General features: G+C 33.8%; 3 protein-coding genes across 6 annotated transcripts in view; 1 reads left to right on the top strand and 2 right to left on the bottom strand.

Moving 5' to 3' along the window:
• The window catches only part of LOC111049946 (dystrophin), a 322,297-nt gene extending 317,373 nt beyond the window's left edge, over nt 1–4,924 (top strand). For all 4 annotated transcript variants that reach the window (XR_005570482.1, XR_005570483.1, XM_039421224.1 and 1 more), the window contains one exon: nt 3,986–4,924. Coding sequence is in view for 1 of the 4 variants with exons in the window: in XM_039421224.1 (XP_039277158.1) it covers nt 3,986–4,040 (55 nt within the window). In the remaining 3 variants the exon portion in view is untranslated. The remainder of the gene's footprint in view (nt 1–3,985) is intronic.
• Nucleotides 1–22,919, bottom strand: part of LOC111050323 (hillarin) — a 132,964-nt gene that overhangs the window by 93,311 nt on the left and 16,734 nt on the right. The gene's annotated exons all lie outside the window — the stretch shown is intronic.
• Nucleotides 19,605–22,018, bottom strand: LOC111050324. Its single transcript, XM_022336625.2, has 2 exons — nt 21,565–22,018; nt 19,605–20,694 (listed from the first exon to the last, which is right to left on the bottom strand). The coding sequence occupies exons 1-2, from the start codon at nt 21,703–21,705 to the stop codon at nt 19,861–19,863; spliced, it is 975 nt and encodes a 324-aa protein (XP_022192317.2). The 5' UTR covers nt 21,706–22,018; the 3' UTR covers nt 19,605–19,860.

The following is a 22,919-nucleotide window of genomic DNA, read 5'->3' as shown; positions in this document are numbered from 1 at the left end:
ATGCTGGCTGTTCTACCTTCGAAAGTTAGTGGTGCAGTTTTGAGTAAACTTAATTCTATTCAAGCTCCACCACCTGAGGATGAACCAAACCTGAGCCTGAGAAGAAAAAATAATTCACATATTTTTCCACTGTAAATTCTAGTTTGAATAAACATTATAAAGAGGACAAGTAGTGTAGCATCTATGAAAGAGGGCCATCTCTTCTATACCCATCTAGCACAAACATATGATGTTGAACGAATATAAATTCAAATAAGATCATTTCTATTAGGTAAATTAAGATGGTAATGAGGAACTAAGAAAATAACAGATGTCAACTGTTTTAAACGTTAACAAACTCAGTTCACGTTTGAATTTGTATTTCATATGATATAATTCATTCAGTTCCGAGATGATCTTTCTATCTGATAAGAATATTAATTTTTTTAGAATCAAAAATATGATAATTTCTCCAGCATTATTTAGTTCATTTGTTTATTTTTATTCACCTATTAAATTAGTTTTTTTCGAATGTGAGAATATTGATACTGATGGGCACGCATAATAATACCATGACTGCAAAACAAAATATTGAAACCAAAGACCTTAAAGCTGCGATTAGACCAAATTTATTAAAAAAATGTTATTAACTCAATCCTTTTAGATTATATTAGATTGAACATAACTTATCATACACATGATGAACATATGTGTTTGTCAACTTCCGTTTAATCTAATAGAATCTATAAGGATTAAGTTATAACCATTTTGTTAATAACTTTGGTGTAAACCCAGCTTAAAGATGCATACCTCTTTAATGTATTTGATTGAAACTATAGACCTTATACAAATACAGTAATAGACTGGCTTCTCCACACATCTGTGTAATCACTTGTCAGCTGATTTATGATTAATAATTCTATAGTCTGATTTTTACTTTCCTTGCCCTATTACCATAGGTAAGGAAAGTATTGCTTTCCGAAAAAAATTAAGGTACCCGAATTTCTAAATTTCTATACGTTTCAAGGTCCCTGAGTCCAAAAAACTGGTGTGTGTGTGTGTGTGTGTGTGTGTGTGTGTGTGTGTGGTGTGTGTGTGTGTGTGTGTGTGTGTGTGTGGTGTGTGTGTATGTGTGTATGAGTGTATGTGCGTCTGTGTACACGATATCTCATCTCCCAATAAACGGAATGACTTGAAATTTGGAACTTAAGGTCCTTTCACTATAAGGATCCGACACGAACAATTTCGATCAAATGCAATTCAAGATGGCGGCTAAAATGGCGAAAATGTTGTAAAAAACAGGGTTTTTCGTGATTTTCTCGGAGACGGCTCCAACGATTTTGATCAAATTCATACCTAAAATAGTCATTGATAAGCTCTATCAAACTGCCACAAGTCCCATATCTGTAAAAATTTCAGGAGCTCCGCCCCATCAATGCAGATAGATTCCCAATTATCAGGCTCCAGATACAATTGAAACAAAAAAAAATCAAGTGGAGTGGATTGAGCATGAAAATCTCTACAATTAATGTTCAGTAACATTTTCACCTGAAATTGAAAATAAGCTTTAAATTCGAGAAAATGTGATTATTCAATTGCGAATTATTGTTGATTCTATTAATTCATTCACTATGAAGAGATAGCAGACCTCATGTGTGTCTCCAGCGTTATTTCCCTGTCACCAGCTGGCTCAAATCTTTGAATAGTAGACTTGAGATGCGCGGAACACTAGCGTCAGGTGATCAATTTTCATAACGGCAAGGAAAGTTGTGTGAGTGCGCCACATCAGATTTTTACTCTAATATTGGCGTATGAAGGAGGCTCCTTTTTCCTTTTATATTATCCTTGAAATGCGAAATTTCCAAAAACCTTGTATATACGTCGACGCGCAATTTAAAAAGGAACATACCTGTCGAATTTCATGAAAATCTATTACCGCGTTTTGCCGTAAATGCGCAACATATAAATATATAAACATATAAACATTTAAACATTAGGAGAAATGCCAAACCGTCGACTTGAATCTTAGACCTCACTTCGTTCGGTCAATGACTATGATGATGAGGAAGTGGAAAAATGCTTGGTGAAATGAGAAGAGGAGGATATATTGATTATTAATGTATCATGTCAGAATGATGCTGGCGCTGGGTGCGCCAGGGTAACCGGTTCACTGCTAACACTGTGAAATATTGAATCAATTTACCGCATCAACATGAGTCTGTTGTTGAGTCGCCAATACCATCCCACCTGATGAGAGAGACTAGAAGTCGAGATAGGATAGGAGAAGAAAAAGAAAGAGGAAAAGATGTAGGAAGAGATGGAAGAGAATGATGAACAAGATTAGAAAGAAAGGGTGTAAGGAAAATACTGAATCAGATGTGGCTGTTTCTAAAAGTTGCTGGGGACGGAGAGAGTGTTTTTACTCGTGGATATTCAGTACGGTTCGCGGATCTTAACAACTGGGACGGAATCGATTATCGAGTGTTCATCGAGCATTAAGTATAATGAAGAGAATTGAGTCTCGAAAATTTGAATCCAGCACATGGTTATGCTTATGGTATTTCAGAAGTGTAAAACAAAAAGTGTAGAGTTGAAAAACTATTGCAATCGAAGAGTATATTAAAAATTATTGGAGTTTCAGCGAAGGTAATCTTTTTGCGAGAATTTCAAATGATTATATTGTAATGGCTTGAAACATCAGCTTGAAAATAAAGAAAAAATTGTTATATTCATTATGGTAATCTTGGCTGCAATCAAATTATCTATATACTGTCAAATATGTTGTGTCTTGGAACACATAGCAAGCCCATTGATATGGGTCTCCGCAAACTCTTGATGTCAAATATTATTCGGAAATATATTATAATTATAAAATATTGATCATTTATAAATATTATTGAAACGTTAACAATGAGAGAATAAATAGGATAAATGGATAAATCTGGACTGTTTATTTTCTCGCAAACTGAAATGCAGAAGAATATTGATATTGATACGGCATTAATATATTAATTTGAATTATCTTTGAATAAGATGATTACAATAATTAAACTCATGATGAATCAGTTTACAAAACTCAAAATAAAGTTTTTGGAATGAATTTGCTCTCTGTGCAAGGATTCATATAGAGGTCTTGCTATGGTGTCATAATGATCTCATACTACAGACATCCAATGTATCTAGGGTTGGGCAGTAGTCACCTTGGTTAGGATATGCGTAGTTCTAAGATAAAGTCGAAGAGGTAATTCTTTCTAGAATTATGCATTTCGTACTTGGTGACCTTCTCTTCCTATCTAGGTTATTTCCACACCTGAAGCGAAAAGATTTTATATTTTGGAAAACCGCTTAACGTATGATATCATTAAGGCTATATCTCGCGAATTTGATTAGTTGAATTTGATTGGAGGATTTTTGTAATATTCCTTGATCATATAGTGATGTTTTACATTTTGCTTATTAAGCTCCAATTTGTAGTTGTTCAAACAAGAACTTCGTTATTGCATTGAAATGTCCAATAAATGCATCGATTATTCTATTACCTTATCATAACCTTGCAACAAGAATGTCAAGCAAAATATCTTATTGAAAAATAATTCCACTCTATCATTATCGCTGCAACCACAGATATCTTTTGAAGCTATACAGATCATTATAGCTATATGTGAGTCAGCGATCATAATTAGTTTATCATAAATGCTATCCACAGTGAAACCCTGATCTCATCATCACTATTTGATCTGCGTCAGTCACGAAAAAATTCTGATAAAATATAAAATTATGATCTGGATAATTGGAAAACTCATCTCTTTTGCTCAGTATTTGATAACTTGTACAAGGAAATGTCAGCTTCAAAAAACTGCGAGTCTAGATGGAATAAATACACATAGCTCATGCAATAATTTGGCCAATATCAGTAATCTATGAGTACTCAACTTGCCCAACTGGAATGCTTTCTCCACTACATACAAAGAATTTAATGCTTTCAATGATGTTGTTTTTGTTTTAGGCTAACTGTATCCGAGAAACCAACAGCTGAGCTGACTCACGACAGGACAACATGACTTGTAGAGGCGAGCGATGGGAATTTAGCATCGTTGGGAGCTGGGAGCAAGGAGCAAACACACAGGTCTCCTCCCCTGATCCCCTGATCCTCTGATCCTCTGATCCGGTCACCTGTGCGCGGAGAAAGTGGGAGAGAGAATCCGCCACACAACAACATGCTGGAGACTGGAGCCTAGTGCTGGAGTGGAGATCTGGAGAAGACCGCAACCAGAATCAGGCTTACGTCATTCTCGCTGGAATGCACGCAGCTCCAGAATTCTACTCCTCCTCCTCCTCCTCCTCATCACCATCTACCATGTTTCGACAGCCGCCAGCCCAGCAGCCAGCAGTCAACAGGCTGAATGCTCATGGTCATGCCGCCGCCTAATCTGGCTTTAGCGCGTGCACAGTGCATAGTGCACAATCAGGTGCAAAATATTTTAAAGGTGGAAAGCTAGGTTTCCAATGTGATTCTCGAATATGAATCCGATTGGAACCACGTTTGAATGGAATATTGGTTCAATAGATGAAGAACAATTTGAACCCCAAGTCTCAATACAGCTACATCCTGGTTATGTTTGAATACGGAAAGAAGTATTTCCAATCCAATATCCTCAAATATGAATTCATTTAGAACCTAGGTTTGGCTTCAATTGCATCTTCAAGGTTGAATGCAATATTAATAAATAACTTCACATACAGTTTTTGATTCTCAAGATTGAATTTAGTTAAATCTCCAAGATCTCTGGATTAAAGTTTCTGTATTGCTCTTCTCATTTGCTACGATGACTTTAGAGTGATATTGATCTAGTGAACAAATTTTGTATTGGCTCAGTTGCATTATCATTGAATATTTTCCTGTGGATTCTTCCAATTGGATGTATAAAAATGACAATGAATAATATTATATTCTTTATCAATCATTTATTCCATATTCTTCCAATATCACATCAAAAGGGAGCTTATTTAATCCATTTCAATGCGATTTCAAAGTGAACGCTCGTGAGCAAAAACTTTGGAAAAACACAACCAATGTTGATCATAAGCAAGTGTTGGATGATAAACCTATTGGTTACCATTGATATATGATTGTAAGTTGGAGTTAGTAACGAGGTAAGAGTGGTAAGTGGAGAATCTTTGCCAGAACTTGGAATAACTATACTAACATCATTTTCTAGAAGACCAGCACTCTAACTCACTAACTCACTGGATTGAACCAGATTGTATTAATATTTCTATTCAATTTTACGTGAAAAATTGCAATCTTAATTTCCATGTTGTTTGTATAAAAGAATGAAAATATAATTGTAGTCTCAGCAATTTTTTTCATCTGTTGAAGAAGTTCCAGGGTTCTAGTAGTAGTAGTAGTAGTTATATTTTCTCCAATTTATAAATTTTATTTTTCGATAAATGTCACTATATGGCTCTATACAATCACTTTTGTTTCTGAGAAATAATTTGGATCCCAATTGGAAAACGATCTTAATTCGACCTGAAGAAAACTCTATAGCACAGCCAATCAAATTTAGTGGACTGCAGTAGCCGTATTTTGCCATTACAAAATACTCACCATAAACAAGCAAGTCAATTTGCCATGAGATAGCCATCGCATCCATGAATAGGAACAAATATTCGACTAGACAATGAACAACTGTTCACATAATTGTCTGGAACGGTCTGAGTTAGATTCATACTATCATTTACAATCCCACGAACCCATCACACTGACATCTGTTATGGCTGTTATGCTCTTTTAGAAGAATACAAATAGTAGGAATTGTCTTGATAATTGACCCAGTACCAACAACCATTTCATAGTGAAGAGGTCTGAGGTCAGTCAGGAGTTCTCAATATTGTACTGGGATGAAGAGCATTGTAGAGTATATAGAGTATCATTACATAGAATTGTACTGATCTTGCTATTTACTGTCCAGTAATAACTACTCGTATCCTGCTACTCTCATCTCCAATTCAAATACAGTACTTTCATGAATCGAATGAAGTGAGCGCCATTGTCAAACTGATTTTTGAACCAAGAAAGTCATCTTACATGAGGAGAAGAAACTCTCTTTATCGTGCATTGTAATCTGCATAAATAAATGGATCTAATCTATCCATCGTGAATATAGATTACACTAAACAAGACTGCACTACCTGAAACTCTAATGGTTCTCTAAATCGGTAGAGTTACAAGAAATAAATACAAGCTGAGAGACATTATCAAATGTATTGTATCAATAAAGATTTCAATTATAGGTGATGTTTTATAGCATGGAAAAACTTTCGTTATAGTAACTAGCTTGAAACTCTTGTAGGGAGTCGTGCTTGAATAGGCCTATGTGATTTCCATATGGCAATACTCTTATTAAGGATTGAGTCCTTTTAAAGTCAAATACCTGATTATTACCGATTGAACAACTCTAAATTTGATTTACAACTAATACTCAGAAAGCCAAATCTTCACCTAACACACTACACCACCAATCATCATGACTATAAAATCACATGTCATTATGAATAAATAAAACAAATATTCACAATAATTATTACACTTCAACTATTACTTTACTATTATTTTATCTATTACTTTAACTATTTTTTCTGACCCTTGTCGCTGCTCTAAAATATCATCCTCCAAATATATACATTTCATTGCAATCTATCCTTGATTTAGAGATTTATGTTTTATACAATGTTTCTGTGATTTGACCTGACTGTGATTGATTCTTTTTAATCTCTATTTGACCTGACTGTGATATAAATGTTATCAATTGGTATTGTTTTAATCATCAATAGATATGTTGTTGTTGTTTTTCGGTTATAGTTAAATTTAATTATGATCTAGACTGATTCAGCAGTGGAACAAATAAGCTGTGATAATATTTATATTGAATAGACTAATTAGAGCTAATTGAGGAGTATTCAAATAATAATAATAATGTTTTTTTAAACTCAGGAGTTTTTACAAACATAGAGTTTCGTCATACAGTAATTTAGAGTCAATTCAATATTAATATAAGTTCCATTCCATAGTCTATTCAATATAAATCTTATCACAGCTTATTTGTTCCACTGCTGAATCAGTCTAGATCATAATTAAATTTAACTATAACCGAAAAACAACAACAACATATCTATTGATGATTAAAACAATACCAATTGATAACATTTATATCACAATCAGGTCAAATGGAGATTAAAAAGAATCAATCACAGTCAGGTCAAATCAGAGAAACATTGTATAAAACATAAATCTCTAAATCAAGGATAGATTGCAATGAAATGTATATATTTGGAGGATGATATTTCAGAGCAGCGACAAGGGTCGGAAGTGGAATGAGCTTTGGCTGATTTGCAACAATAGAGTCATTGGCAACGGCTTTGATCTGAAGGCCAAGGTCACACTGACTAGAACTCCTGTGAAGTGCATAAAAATGTCGCTCTCTTTTCCCACAAACCGGCGGACTTACGGTAACATATTCAATCCAAACTTTCTCACTTTTTGTGAATTCCACACACGATGAGGGCTGTTGGAGCAGCCAAATCACGTAGTAGGAGTAGAAAAAGTGACACGAGGAAAGAGTGAGTTTATAATAAACATTCAAGTTATCAACCGGCATAAGTAAGCTTAGTAGGTTAGTGGACTGATGTGCTGCTGTATTCAGGATTCTATTTTCCATGTCACCAACTCGCTTGAATATGAATGTATATGAGACAACTTTTATATGGATACTCAAACAAAAATAACGATGTACAAGATGCACCCTGTCTCATAGCCAATGACAATTGTGAGTTCCAGGTTTAATAACAGATTTATATTGTTTCACTGTTGAAATAACTATAATTCAATACTACCCTGTCTGGAGTAGTTAAACAATTGGAAGTTGATATTGATACTGTACTATATTTCCCTTTCTTAAACGGTACTGTAATGAGCTCCAAAATTGATCAAATATTGTTCAAATTGAATTACAGTGACTTGCTTTATGGTTGAATTTTCATAAAACAAAAAACTTTTACAAATTCATTCCAAGCAATTAGATGATAATATAAAAGTATAATCATGTAAAAATACACAACATAAACACGAGGCTTCATTCTCAGCAATAATGTGGGACTTGTTCGGGGTATTACCTATTCCCGGGATATTGTCTATATGAGGCACAACTTAATTACACATTTTTGAACAGCTTTATTAAAGTTTGCTAGTTGGGTACACATTACTTTGTCAGTGAATAGTGAATGAAAAAGATTAAGAAATTGTCAAAAAACCACTCATTTATTGATAATTAGAAAGACCGGATGTTTATCAGAGATTGACAATGGTGTAATAACCGAAACCGGTCTTTCTAATTATCAATAAATCAGTGTTTTTTTTGACAATTTCTTAGTCTTTTTCATTCAATATGAATAATTATCACAATATCAACTTCTCAACTACACAAATCAGTGAATAGTGTTAGAATATGAGAAGGAGATGATGTTATGATAGTGTTGGAAGTCCTTACTCCGCCTAATAAAGATTTTTTCATTTCACAGTGAGATGCAAATTAAATACGACTCTGAATTTGAACCGATAATTCCACTTTTTGACAAATCGCATTCCACTAATAAAGATTGAATAAAAATAATTCTCAATATTCCTTTGAGTGATACTGAAGCTGAGTGGTACTCAATCTCTTCTCTGAACTAGAACATATATTCAATTCAATTTAATTCAATTTATTAATGTCAACAAAAAATTAATATACAATTCATACTTACAAACATAAAATACAAATTCTTTATAAAATAATGAATATTTACATAAAATATCATATTCTAAATAATATTGTTGCATCCCTCTTTAAGCAAAGCTTGTGATGAGGGATGGTGTATCTCTAGAATGTTGGATAGCATAAGATACTAATATACATCGTAATATTAATAACATAATTTGATTTTATAATTTCACATTACAATATCAAGAAAAAAAGAAAAAAGAAAATTCCATTCTCTTATGCTATTTTCATACAAATGTTGCTCTTGTAATCAGTATAGGCCTAATTGAGATTCAACTATATGTTCTACATCAAAGATAAAGATCACCAATATTTAAAAATAAAACAACAAATTCTCTTCTGCTCTGTTATACTAAGTAAGATATGTATTTTAAGAATAGAATTGAGATTTACAAACAGATTTGAGAAATAAATCAAAATTAGTCTTCATTTTGTCTCCCTAATAAGTAGTGTCGAAGATACTGTCTAAAAGTTTTGAAAGTGAAAGAATAATAACAAATTGGTATACATTGGGATGCTCCAGAAACTTCAAGCAACAGACGGTTTAAAAGTCTAGGACCATAATACGCTGCATGAGCACTGGCAGCCGCTGTTCTACAAGGTGGTTCTAGCAAAAATCTCTCAGATTGTCTACGAGTAACATAGCCGCCATGAGGGGCTATAGGGAATCTATTGGGCCACGAATAGACAAAACTAGCTAGGTCAAGATCATACAAGTGCTCAATACTGAGAACATTAAATTCTTTATACAGCAAATTTGTTGGATATCTAACCGGTTTTTTCAAGCATATTTTAATAATTTTCTTATACAATACTATAAGAGGCTTAAGAACAGTAACACCACAACCACCCCAGCCAATTATACCATATCGCACAACTGACTGCACAAGCGCAAAGAAAACCATTTTAGTTTGCTCAACTGTAAAAATATTTCTCAGTTGAACAAACTTATACAGCGTCTTCCTCAACCTAGAACATAAATATGAAATATGGTCTCTCCATTTCAAATGCTTATCAATGATTATTCCCAAGTATTTGGTGCTGTTCTTAAATATTATTATAGGACATAGACAAATATTATCATCGCATCCAGTTTCATGAAAAGCCAAACTCCCCTGGTTATCTGGCTGACCTGCTGAGGTCAAAGAAAACGACACTGCAGTAGTTTTTGCTATATTTAAACTAAGTTGAAATCTAACCAGTTTTTTATAACTTTCAAACCCTCATTAGCTCTACAAAAAACATCTTCCCATTTTGATGCACAGAAAATAGCAACAGTGTCGTCAGCAAAAGAAAACAAAGAACAGCTCTCAAGCTCTATCTTGAGTAAGTCATTAATGTAAATCAAAAATAATATTAGACCCAGAACTGTTCCCTGTGGCACACCCATCGTAATTTCTAATTCTGAGCTCATTATACCATCAACACCAACCACCTGTGATCTACAACTGAGATAAATAAAATAAAATATTGTGGTCCACTGTATCAAAAGCCTTCTGGAGATCTAAAAACACAGCTATACATTTTTCTTCCCTGTCCAGTGTTTCAATAATTCTCTTAGTAACATTATATACAGCATCAGAAGTACTTACACCCTTACGAAAACCAAATTGGCAATTAGATAAAATTTCATATTTTTCCAAGAATTCGACCAAACGAGTCTTAACACATTTCTCAATCACCTTTGACAAACATGAAAGCAGAGAAATTGGGCGATAGTTCCCTGGATCACTTTTGTTACCATTCTTATGCAAAGGAATAACAGTGGCCTTTTTCAACTCGTCGGGGAAAACACCATTCAAAAAGCATAAATTTATTACATGAGCCAGAGGAACTGAAATTATGCGAGAATTTGAACTCAGACATTTAGAAAAAATTCCATCAAATCCTGATGCTACCCCTTTCTTCAAGTTTTTAATACACATATCAATTTCCTCTGCTATGACAGGAAAAAAGAAAAACGAATTACAAAACAATCTATTAGTTTTTTCCCTAAAAATCTTGTCCTTTACCTTAGTAATTTTTTCAGAAATTCTTCTACCAACACTCACAAAATGTTCATTAAGCTCCTCTGCTATTTCATTTACTTGATAAGATCTCAAAATGCGATTATCCTTGGTAACCAACTCTTTAATAGAACAATTAGTTTTACAAGGGATATCTGTTGCTTCATTCACAACCTTCCATACAGCCCTTAGATTATTTCCACATTCAACTAATTTATTCTTGAAATACTGTTCCTTTAGAGTTCGCAATGCCGACTTCAGTGTTCGATTATATGATTTAAAACAATCCATCAGCTGTAAATTAAATGGTTGTTTACGAACCTTAAGAGACATTTTGTCTCTTCGCCTCATACATCGAAGAATACCATTAGTCACCCAAGGTTTGATTTTCTTTGTATTATTACTAATCCTTCTCCTAACAGTTTTTGCAGAGTCAAATAATGAACGAAGTCTATCATAAAACAAAGAGAAAGCTAGTCTGGGATCGTTCTCCTGAAGAACATCGTTCCATGTTTCTGTTTTAATTTTTGATTGAAAAAAATCTTCATTAAATAATAAAGCCTGAACATCCTGGGAATCAGATTCAACATCTCTGCCATATGACAACCGGCTCTTACGTTCTACACAACACATCACTGCATTGTGATCTGTGATTGCACAATTATATATAGCTGATTTGAATAGACAATGCTTACTTTTCAAAAAGATCTGATCGATCTATGGTAATATGTAATATGATCGATATATGGTAAGGTGTATGCTTTTTTCACAGATTAGAAGCCTATCATTTTCAAAAAATGTAGACTTGATGCTTCTTCTGCTTGAATAGTTGTTATCAGATATGTTTGATAACAAAATATGTATGAATAACTCGATTCAGAAATAAATTTATAATAAACTCAATCTCTTACGCTTATCACTATCACTTACGCTATCATCACTAGACTCCTATAAGTGTTGACTACAGTAACTATATTTCAAATATTTGGAATCTTCATGGCGGCGGCGGGAAAAAAAATTACAATGGCCATACTGTGGGTAATATAGTTACTGTAGTTTTGACTACTTTCCCTTCTAAATATGTCTGCATTTTAATGCCTAAATTGACTTTACTAACAGAAGAACTTAAGATATCAAGTAAGATAGAGCAAGTAAAAGTTTAATAACTCTTTGTGACTAGTGACAATCTGAAGAACATCTATTGAGTTCCTTTTCATCTAGCAGTTGTTACCACCATATGCACTGGAGTAAATTATGGTCCTCAAAAATATGACTTGAGGAACATTCGTGATGCGCACGGAGAGTAGGTTGGTTGTAGAATGAGTGATACCGGCTCTTATCATTTATCATGAGTATGAGACAGGCCTTTTATGGTGGATTAGCTGTGAACTAACCTAGGCTCATGTGCGTGAATTATGCACTGCTTTCTCTTTTAGTTAGTGTACCGCAGCCGACTTCGAAAGCATTTTATTAGCCTGCCTACGCCAAGTCGTTGCATTCCTTCTCTATACTTGGCGACAGAAATGCTCAATGGAAATATAGGTTTACAAATAATTGATGTGCCAAACGTTTTAGTGTTGATTTGCCATTGACAAAATTCAAGCACAAATCGTAAACTAAATAGTTTAAGCCACAAACTATTAACAACCTCAATTATGTAACAACCTAATCGGTTCAAAGAACAAAAGGCGATACATAGGATATTTTATAAAAATGGAATTGTCGAATGAAAGGTCATACAAAGGAAATGACTCTTATCACACCTGTAGCTGAAAGAGAGCTGAAAATGCATTACTTGATACAAACTCTATTGTTATAGCTCTTGAAAATCAATTCTTGGATTATTTTACCGTTTTTATAGTTACAAGCAGAACCAATCTTTTGGTCTCCTACAACTCTTCTTTTCCAATGAATCCAATCCAAAGAGGAGATAGATCAGAGTAGCATATATTTATACAGCTATTTATAATCCAGATTCATTTTTCCTACTAGAGTTCTCGACTGGAACTTGAATTGAAAACGAAAGGAGAAGAGGTGGAAAGCATCATTGTGTATTCGAGGAGTTGAACAAATCCATCCACCATATGTTATGTGTAATAACGTATTATGTTATTGAAATAGAGAAGTTGATTATAAAGAATGGTACCTATAGTTTTACACCAAATTGAAATTGCACCTTCAACTCGTTTTGCACTGTAAACATTTTACACTAATGACGTGCATTTTCAGCGTTCTAGCCACGGAAAGAGGCGTTGACTAAAGATGTTATCTTACTTGGTGAAAGAATGGAAAGTTTTGAAGTGCAGAAAGCGTATGAAAAGCTTTGTCCCTATTGCTAACAGCTTGATTGCAATGCACTCAGAGATTGCAATTTTCCATGGAGCAACTAAAATACACATAAAGATGATACACTACGGAACAGTTGTTCAAAAAATTATTAATTTGAGCATAGAAATCTCTTTCAAATGATATTTATTCAATTGACTTCCAAACCATAATGTTTCAATCCCAATGATTCAAATGAAGTTAATTTGAAAATAAATCTGCCAACAAGTTGTATGTTCAACCAAATCTAATAGAATCTATAAGGATTAAGTTATTAACATTTTGTTAATAACATTGGTTTAAACGCAGCTTAAGCATCAGATTTTCATCATTTTGTAGTGGTTTAAATGTAAGTTGAATCTATTCACTGTGCAAGAAATTATTCATTTTGAGAAAATCGTTCTGATTTGTTGTGAAAATACTGGGTTGCAGCGACTCACTTCCCTGCTCCTTGCACTACTCATGCGTCCTCGTTTTCTTTATCTTTCAATTCTTTCTCTTCTTTTCCACCTTCCTATCAGTACTTGCAATAATAATTGTCGGTTGGTTTGGCGTTCCCACGTTGCCGCATCTCTGCAGTCGTGGAGGAGGAGGAGGAGAAGAAGAAGAAAGTAATAATGATAATAATAAAAATAGTAATTATTGTTGCCGCCTGGTCGCGATGTCCTCCTCATCCTCCTTCTCACTATTGCTTCCCCTCCTCTCGATTCTTAGCTTTACTCAGAAACTGCGCAAGAATGAGTCAGGAAATCATTAGGCTGCGCAAATGGTCTGTAGAAATTGGACGGGAAATGCCTGCTATCCTCCGTCCTCACCTGACAACGCAAGTTTCCATCATTCGTGGTTCCATTTCACTTCAGTCTGCCACCTCAGAACATATTATTTCTCATATTGCACTTGTCTCTCACGTCGAATATGAAATCTTAACAGAAATTTTATTATTTTTGCCGAAATTATCTTCCTTAATTTTTGTGATTTGGTAGGAATCGTATAAGTTCATCAATTCTATAAAATCTGTGAGGCTGTAAAAACTTTCCAATAACTAACAATATTTGTATCCAATAATGATATATGGTATACTAGTGATAGTGAATGGAAATCTTTGATAAATGAGACTATTAGACTATTGTTTACTTTCTAGTATTCTATTCCTCTATTTATGAAATTGTTGAATTGCACAAATATTGTCACACAGAGATGAGCTAAGTTTGAAAACAAGCTAATCGCAAACTATTCACGAAGAGACACAATCAAGGAGAATTTGTAATTCCTGAGGTGTGGAAAATTAGTTAGGTCGCAATAGAAGGATGAAAAAACTGACCCTCAATCTGTCGGTGAGGTATGTATATAAATAGTAACCAATAATGTAATCCTAATACAGCCCTATTTTAGAAGACGGCACTATTATATTGTAATTTTAAAAAATATATTTTAATTTGTCTATGGGAACGAGTGAGTGCAATATAACGTATTCATTTAAATGAAAGGGGGCTCGACAGTCGAGACCGACGACAGTCGAGGCCTGCGACAGTAGAGGACTGTTTTACAGTCCTCTACGGTCGTAGCGCTCGACTGTCGGGAGTGTACGAAAATTGAAGAATCCTCTTCTGTCGCCAAACTACTTTTACTTACTATTTTGAATCTCTTATTTATTGCCAATTGTTCTGTAACATCAGAAACTACAGAGAAACCTCAAAATATCTTGTGATTTATAATTAGATTTCCTATTGAATAGGACAAAGGCCTATTCATACAGAAACCACATAGTACAAATTGTACCTATTTGTACTATGTGGTCGCTGTATTCATAGCCCAAAACATAGGCCTCAGAAGTCTTGCTGCCCTGACAACTACCTGTTCATTGGAATAGAAACTAGTTCATATTTCAACCATGGTATCTTCAGTTAACTAACCAAAAAAAAAAAAATAATTATTTTCTATGTGACAATAAGAAACATGAAAAATTATAGACAAGTCATTACCACGGAGCTATGAAAAGTTTGAGAAGCTCATTTTTCTTGTAGAAATCGTATTGTTAAATTATTCACAATTTAACGTTGTACACTGGAAAGTACAATAATAATGAGGCAAATAAGTAGGCTACTCCACATTTGATACCTACATGTTCTCCAATGATAATAATATGTAATCGCACAACACAAGATAAGGTTGTTCAATAGAAAATATAATACTAAAGGCAAATTAACATTCCAAATTTGATATGTTAATGCTCCTCAAAGATAGCCTACTATGTGATTACACAATTGGGTAGCCTAAACAACACCCAGACGAAATTAGAAATAATTGACCGTACGTAGTGAGGTTCTATGTTTTAACTCGGATTTTCTTTTGTCTGTCTATATTTAACGCAATTACGGCCAAACGCGTTGATTTGATAGAATTCGATGATATTTGGCAGGTATTAATGGTTATGTAAGTTTAAAATCTTTAGCCCACAATCATCTGCACATTGGAAATGGTGGAAAGAGGAAGGAAGAGGGTGATGATGAGGTGGAAAGGGAACTTAGATGGAATAGTGGAGAGGAAAATGGAATTAAAACAAATTATGAAATTGAAGAAAAACTTGGAGAATGGAGTGAGAATGTACAAAAAATGAGGAAAGATGAGAAAGATGTGGAAATGGAAGAAAGGCAAGGTATGAATTCAGAAAGAAATGAAAAAGAAATATTGGCTAGTATTGGAAAAAGTGAAATTGATAAGAATAATTATAGAATGAAGAATATGTATGAGTTGATGCATACTCAACAATGAGAAGAAAATTAATGAAAAAGCAATTTAAAGTACCCCAACAGCTAAAGAAAGTCAGTCTTATGAAGCAGTGGTGCGTGTAATGCAGTGTTATGTTTTGTTCACGTTCGTTTCATCTTGTGTGTTTTGTTTATGTTTGTTTTATTTCCAATGTTCTGTTTATGTTTGTAATCGTTTTCATATGCATTTATTTTATGGCTTGAGAGCAAGCCAATTTGTCAGAATGGCCGAGTGTAGGATATGAGATTGTAGCGATGGTAATTCTATTTTGACGTATGATGCTATCATCATAATTATGAAAGTAATCATGTGATTAATTCAATAAGCAACATCGTTAATGAAATAAATAAACAATTTAGTTTTTACGAGAAAAGCTCAGTAGTCCAGGCAATGAATGCTGAAAAAGGGTATAGAGCGAAATGTTTGCAAGACAATTTTTGACCCCACAGTTCTGTTAAGGGTGGTAAGAAGGTGAACATATCAAAGGTCCCCACCACTACCCACTGTGCTAAGGGGGTGGGGGTAGTTTTAAGGTACCATTTTTTGGTTTCTCGAAAAAAACTCGAAAACTATGTCTCCTAAGGGCATTACTGTCATATAACAAATTATAATAATATCCTAAATAATATCCTTAAATAATATCCTACAATATTCATTCCACAACTTTTTTTATATCTCCTCTAGTTTTCAAGATATCCGCTCTTGAAGGTGTGATATTTTTGAAAAAACACGTTTGCCACCAATTTTTTTCTATTTTTACCCTTAACTAACAAGACATAACTAACTATTTCAAAAATTAAGCTTAATGAATTATCTACACTTTTTGTTCAGTGGAATTTTGTGGTATTCCCAACAGTTCGCGAGATATTCGCTCTTGAAGGTGTGTAATTGTTAAAATGACAGGTTTTTATCCAATGTTTTGCTCTTTCAGGGCTTATAACTCTCCAACGATGCATCATAAAAACTGATGCTTATCGTAGTTTTGTAGAGCATTGAATTCTCTTTAAAATTATGTATTATTTCACTATTACATGTTTTCCTTTCATTGTTGTAGCAGCTTCAATGTAGGGGGTGAAATTTTCATTGCTGCAACAAGTGTCAACTTAGCAGTTCCACACCTTCCACAGAGGGGATAAAGATGCGCTCTTTTGCTATGTTCACCTACTTACTAGTCCGAATTGAGCTGCAAAGTCAAATATTGTGTCACAAACACCCTTCAAATGTCATTGTCAAACGATCAATATGTTGCAGCAATGAAAATTTCACCCCCACATTGAAGCTGCTATAACAATGAGAGGAAAACTTAGAATAGTGAAATGATCATTTCAAATAGAATTCAATGCTCTACAAAACTACGATTAGCATCAGTTTTTATGATGCATCGTTGGAGAGTTATAAGCCCTGAAAGAGCAAAACATTGGATAAAAACCTGTCATTTTAACAATTACACACCTTCAAGAGCGAATATCTCGGGAACTGGAGAATATATAGAAAAAGTTGAGATATGAATATTGTAGGAAATTAAGTAAGCTTAACTCCTCAACAGTTATGTCCGTAAGATACATAGTTTTCTTGTTAAATGCGAGAAACTAAAAAATGGTACCTTTGAACCACCCACACCCCCTTATCACAAGGGGTAGAGGTGGGGAGTTTTGATATGTTTACCTCCTTACTACCCTCACCACCCTAACAGTAATGCGGGGTCAAAAATTGTCTTTCAAACTTTTCCCTCTATAATCTTTCCTTGACTGGACTACAATGTATAAATCAATAAAATGTGAATGTGTGAAATTAATAAAAGTTATTGATTTGTAACAGGAAATTGATTTGTTGAATAATATACTACATCTATGATGTACTGAGAATTTGACATCCGAATATCAAAGGTATTTACGAGTTTGAAAATTTCGTTTTTTATGAAGAAGCAACTAAGGTATATTTACGGATGTAAAGTTGCAATACTTATTCATAAGATGAAAGGAATAATGGGATATAATATATATTTAATTGCTGGTAAATCCATACTAATTAATTGATAGGTACGGTAATTCTTTTGGTGGCCTCTTTTTCAGGAGTCCTCTACGGTCGCAGGTCTCGACTGTCGGGGCTGTACAAAAATTAGAGAGGCCTCAACTGTCGCCTAACGCAAGGGCTTTGACAAAATTATGATTCTTTATCAAGAGTCCTCTACCCTCGCTGGCCTCAAATGTCGCAGGTCTCTAACGTCGCTGGTCTCGACTGTCGCAGGACTCTTCTGTCGTTTGCCTCGTTTGACATCAACCCAAATGAATTAACCAGAGAAACGAACAAGTAAATGTCATTGACAGAAAAGGAGCCCAGTTAGTATTATGGGTCTAGGCTACACTTGTAAAAACAAAAAACGTGATTACATAATATTCGGTCGGCTACAAGCGTCTGTAATTCTGATAGGATAAAGTAGGTACAGCCCACCACACCTAGGCTATTAGATGAAGACTTTTCCAATGAGGTACAAATGAGTTACATCAAGGATCGAGGTCAATCATGGAAGCCTTTCTCATCCCAAAATAAGTCTGAATATAAAACTAGGTGCAAGGTGCTTCAAAGTTGAAGATGAACATCCAAGTTTTTTAACGATTTGTTACAACGCTAACGTCTAATAGGATACAAAGTACAGGATTTTGTTATCAAGCATTTGAAAGAGTGGAGAACCGGCTCCAACTCTCAACTGGAATGTAGGCCCATTTTATAAATCACTTTAAACTGTGAGACTATTCTCTGAACACGAACTCACTCAAATACAGATTGCATCCATTCGATAATGATTTGATTACTGAGAGGTCGATAACAGTATTGGATACTATAGAAGCTTAATGAAGATATATTTTTGTCGATAATTTTGAAGATATCTCCCTATTCCACATCCTTTGATATCTCTCAGCTTGATGGAGATAGCTTTCCTGTATAATGCATTCTGTAAGCTCTTCAAACAGATTACACATAGATTTTCAAATTTATTTGGATGAATATCTAGCCTATGAGTAGGTTATACTATTATAGCCTATTGATAGGTAATCAACTTGACGGAGTTCAAAAATAAACTAAAAAAGAAAATAAAAAATATAGATTATAAGATTAAACAACTATCAATACAGAGATATTATAGTAGAAGTGTTTTTAATCCATTAGAATCACGGGGCTCCTGTGGATAGTACTTCTCAATCCTTCACCATTTCTTTCATGTTATTTACATTTCATCACATCATTATAGATTATTGATTGTGTGAGGCAAAGATTGATCATGATACTAAATTATTCCTCCTCACAAAGTATTAATTGAATTTCTGAATCAACTCAATTTATTCAGTCAGAAATACACATGAGTTTACTATGAAATGATCTGCAGACTGGAAATGAAGAGTTAAATTCATATTGAATGAGTCAAAAATTCAAAATGGAGTTTGATGCCCAGTTTTACGAAGCTCGGTCAAGACATTCGAACATGGTCAAACCACCTACGATTTACACCTAGCGTACCCGGTTTGACCAATTTCTAATGTCTTGACAGAGCTTGATAAAACTGGGCATCAACATCCATGTTGACTCATTCAATATGAATTCAACTCTTCATTTCCCATCTGCACATCAAGATATAGTGAGCTCATATATGAGCTCAAGATATATGAGCTGACTTGAAAGTTGAAACTGAATTGAAGTCAAAATGAAAACATTCCAGACAATGTTGAATGTTTCTATTCCACACAACTATCAAATGCTTGTATTTTCAAATTTATTTGGATGAATATCTAGCCTATGAGTAGTTTATAATATTATAGCCTATTGATACATAATCAACTTGACGGAGTTCAAAAATAAACTAATATCCAGGGGAATAGAATCATTCGAACAGCTTTGTTTATTGACATTTTAAAAGCTTTCAATATAGATCAATATAGAATAAATACATAATTTCCTAATAATCAGTTTTTCCAATTGAGACTTTCAAGAACTTTTGAGCTCGCTTTCAAAATTCGCTCCATTTTCTCGTCTACTTCAGCAATATCGTCATCAAAGGTGGTTCCCGTCTGCAATGTTCTTTCTGTGGATTCTTGTTCAATATATTTAGAGCATGGAACTTCACTGGAAATTATTTCTCTATATGAGTAAATAATTGTATCTTTTTTAGTATTATCCATCAAATTGGAGTCACCGTCATTGGTTTGATTGCTTTCCAATTTTTCAGTACTAAAGTCTGGTTCCTCAGTATATTCAGGTTTGAAATTAAATTCGGGAGGTTTTTTAGATCTGAAAAAATGTTCTTTTATCTCCCGAGTTGCCAATTCAGGCATACATCGCTTCACTTTCTTCAGCATAACATTCTCGAAGTTCTTTTGAACTTCTGAGAGATTTGATAAAGAATCTATTGTCTTTTTTCCACATTTTTCAATATTCCTGAAATACCTATTCACATTGTTTTTTGAGCCATGGAGTCTTCCAGCAGAAGATGTCATGGAATTTTCTGCTCCAGGATGTATGCTACGAATTTTATCGATATCAGTGACGTTGTAGCCTGATGATTTCGACGTTTCTTCAATATTTTCTCCACTATCCAGTCTTGAAAGTGAGCTATGTCTCCTCACTAAAGGATTTGCAAATTTTACTCTAGATGTTCTTTTTTGTTCTTTTTCGTCATCGGAGAGTGCTGGGTTATCACAAGCTTCGTTAGAGTTGAATCTTGAATCATATTCGTCCATTGAAAAAAAACTAGAGCTGAACTCTGGTTTCCATACTTTCTTGTACTCACAACAGTATTGCTGTTAATACCAACATAATATCTGAGCAAATATTATTCGAATCTCAAGTCATACTGGTAGGATCAGTGTCATTATGAGCAATAATTAATTTAAATTACCAGTATATCCAAGAAAATATTACACTATTAGCATTATGGAGTATGGCAAGCCAATATTAAGGGATTGCTCAAAGTGGATGAGTCTACGTACTTGATTTTGTTCTACGTAAAATTGACTAGTAATATAGAAATATTGAAAACTACAAATCTCATCGTGCGTTTCCTACTCCATGTATTATTGAATTAAGAATTAATATTGATATTTAATAATTTGCATTTATGTAATGTTTCACACTACGGTATACCATTTTTGAGCAATCTGAATTTCAATTTTTTATTAAAATTCAATAAAGACTAATGTCGTGGAATGAAAACTTAATTATTCCTGATCCTAGTTTTAAATTATTCTTTTTGACTAGAATATTTGAGTAGAAACATCTACAGGAAACAACAGTCCACCCCCCTCCCCATAGCACAATAACTAGGACTAGCAATGTACTAATTGACTGCAATAATGACGTAGTCTTTGACATATTGTATAAAATGGGGTTTTTCTAAATGACAGTAATATTACAAATTAGTCAGCCTAGTTTTGTCAACCTACTAACCTGTCTAGTTTTACACCTGTGTAAACCTAACTACCTGTCGCTAGTTTTGTAAAGCCCTCAGCATTGTGGGTTGCAAATATACATAAAATACACATCGATTGGAGAAAACTGAGAATCAAAACACATAGGTAAACTTGCAAGATCTAGAAATTTCTAGATCATAAAAATTCATACAAGTCAAAGACATGATAATAACAATTTTAATCAAAAATACATCAACCCACCTTTGCTTTAGTATTGCCAGTATTTGAGTGTTGGTTCATGAAACCTGTATCTAGATTGGTTTGTTGATGAAAATCATAGTGTCTTTCCTTCATAGAATTTCTACTAACACTTCGAGACCTTCTGGAATATTTTGGTTCCATTTTAACCTTTTATCTCACTCTGACTAATCAAACCTAATTAAAGTCTTTATTTATAAATTTAGTTCATTTTGTGAAAAAACATTTTTATAGGTTCATTTTCTGTGTGTTTGTTTACCGAGGTTTATATTACTATAGAAACAACAAAAATTTTGATTTCATCAACATTGCAATTTAAAGCAAGTGATATGATTTTGATTAAAAACAAACAAACCATACAATAACAAAGATAATTATTGTAATAAAAATATTATAATATGATACAGCAAGGTACTTAAGCAGCGTTTACGCCAAAGTTATTAAAAAAATGTTAATAACTTAATCCTTATAGATTCTATTCAATTGAATATAACTTATCATACACATGATGAACATATGTGTTTGTCAAGTTCCGTTCAATCTAATCGAATCTTCAAGGATTTAGTTATTAACATTTTGTTAATATCTTTGGTGTAAACGCAGCTTTAGAATACCATGTATTCTAGGTACATTGGTATGCAATATTCACATGGAACTTCAAAGGCAATTTGAAAGGTATTCCATTGCCCTAATCAAATAAGATGGTGAGAATTGAGGCATTGCATTTGTACAAAAGATAATGAATATTGACTCAACATTTAATTTAGATTCTCGTTGAATAATATTATTGAATCAATGTCGTTGAACTAGTACAACTCTCATTGGCTTTGTATGAATACCTATGAGAGAGATACACTTTAAAACATAAAAAGGTGCAGTTACAGATTGATTAATTTCTTCAGTAATTTAATCAATGAGTTTTCATCAGGATGCTTTTCTTCATATCTTTGAAATCTTCTCTGACACATAATCAACATTTGTCATTCGTTTGATTCAACTTTTATTTGGTTAAATCAATATAACAACAAAAGCCTATAACAACTCCTACAGGTCCTGCAAAGTCTAAAGATCATTCAATTGATCAATAAAATGCTGAAGAACAGGAATTTCAGGGTTCTCATGGATGATAGGCTGAGCAGGAGAAGAGTATTGAACAATGGATTGCCACAGGGATCTATCTTATCTCCCCTTCTTTTCAATCTGTACACAGCCGATTTGCCAAATATCAAATCAAGAGTATTTGTGTATGCAGATGACATTGCTATAGCCATTCAGGACAGGAGTATGGAAAAAACAGCAAGCAGCCTGACTCAAGACTTGTCTTTCCTCTCAGCTTACTTCCACAAGTGGAGGCTCCA

Source organism: Nilaparvata lugens, chromosome 2 (assembly GCF_014356525.2).
Source record: "Nilaparvata lugens isolate BPH chromosome 2, ASM1435652v1, whole genome shotgun sequence".
Taxonomy (NCBI): domain Eukaryota; kingdom Metazoa; phylum Arthropoda; class Insecta; order Hemiptera; family Delphacidae; genus Nilaparvata; species Nilaparvata lugens.
This window is presented reverse-complemented; position numbering and strand designations above follow the sequence as displayed.

Excerpts from the sequence above, each read along its gene's own strand:
- LOC111050324 (XM_022336625.2), bottom strand. The coding sequence starts at position 21,705 with ATGGAACCAAAATATTCCAGAAGGTCTCGAAGTGTTAGTAGAAATTCT. Across the intron at positions 20,695-21,564 it reads CTGGCAATACTAAAGCAAAG|CAATACTGTTGTGAGTACAA; the intron begins GTGGGTTGATGT and ends TGGTATTAACAG.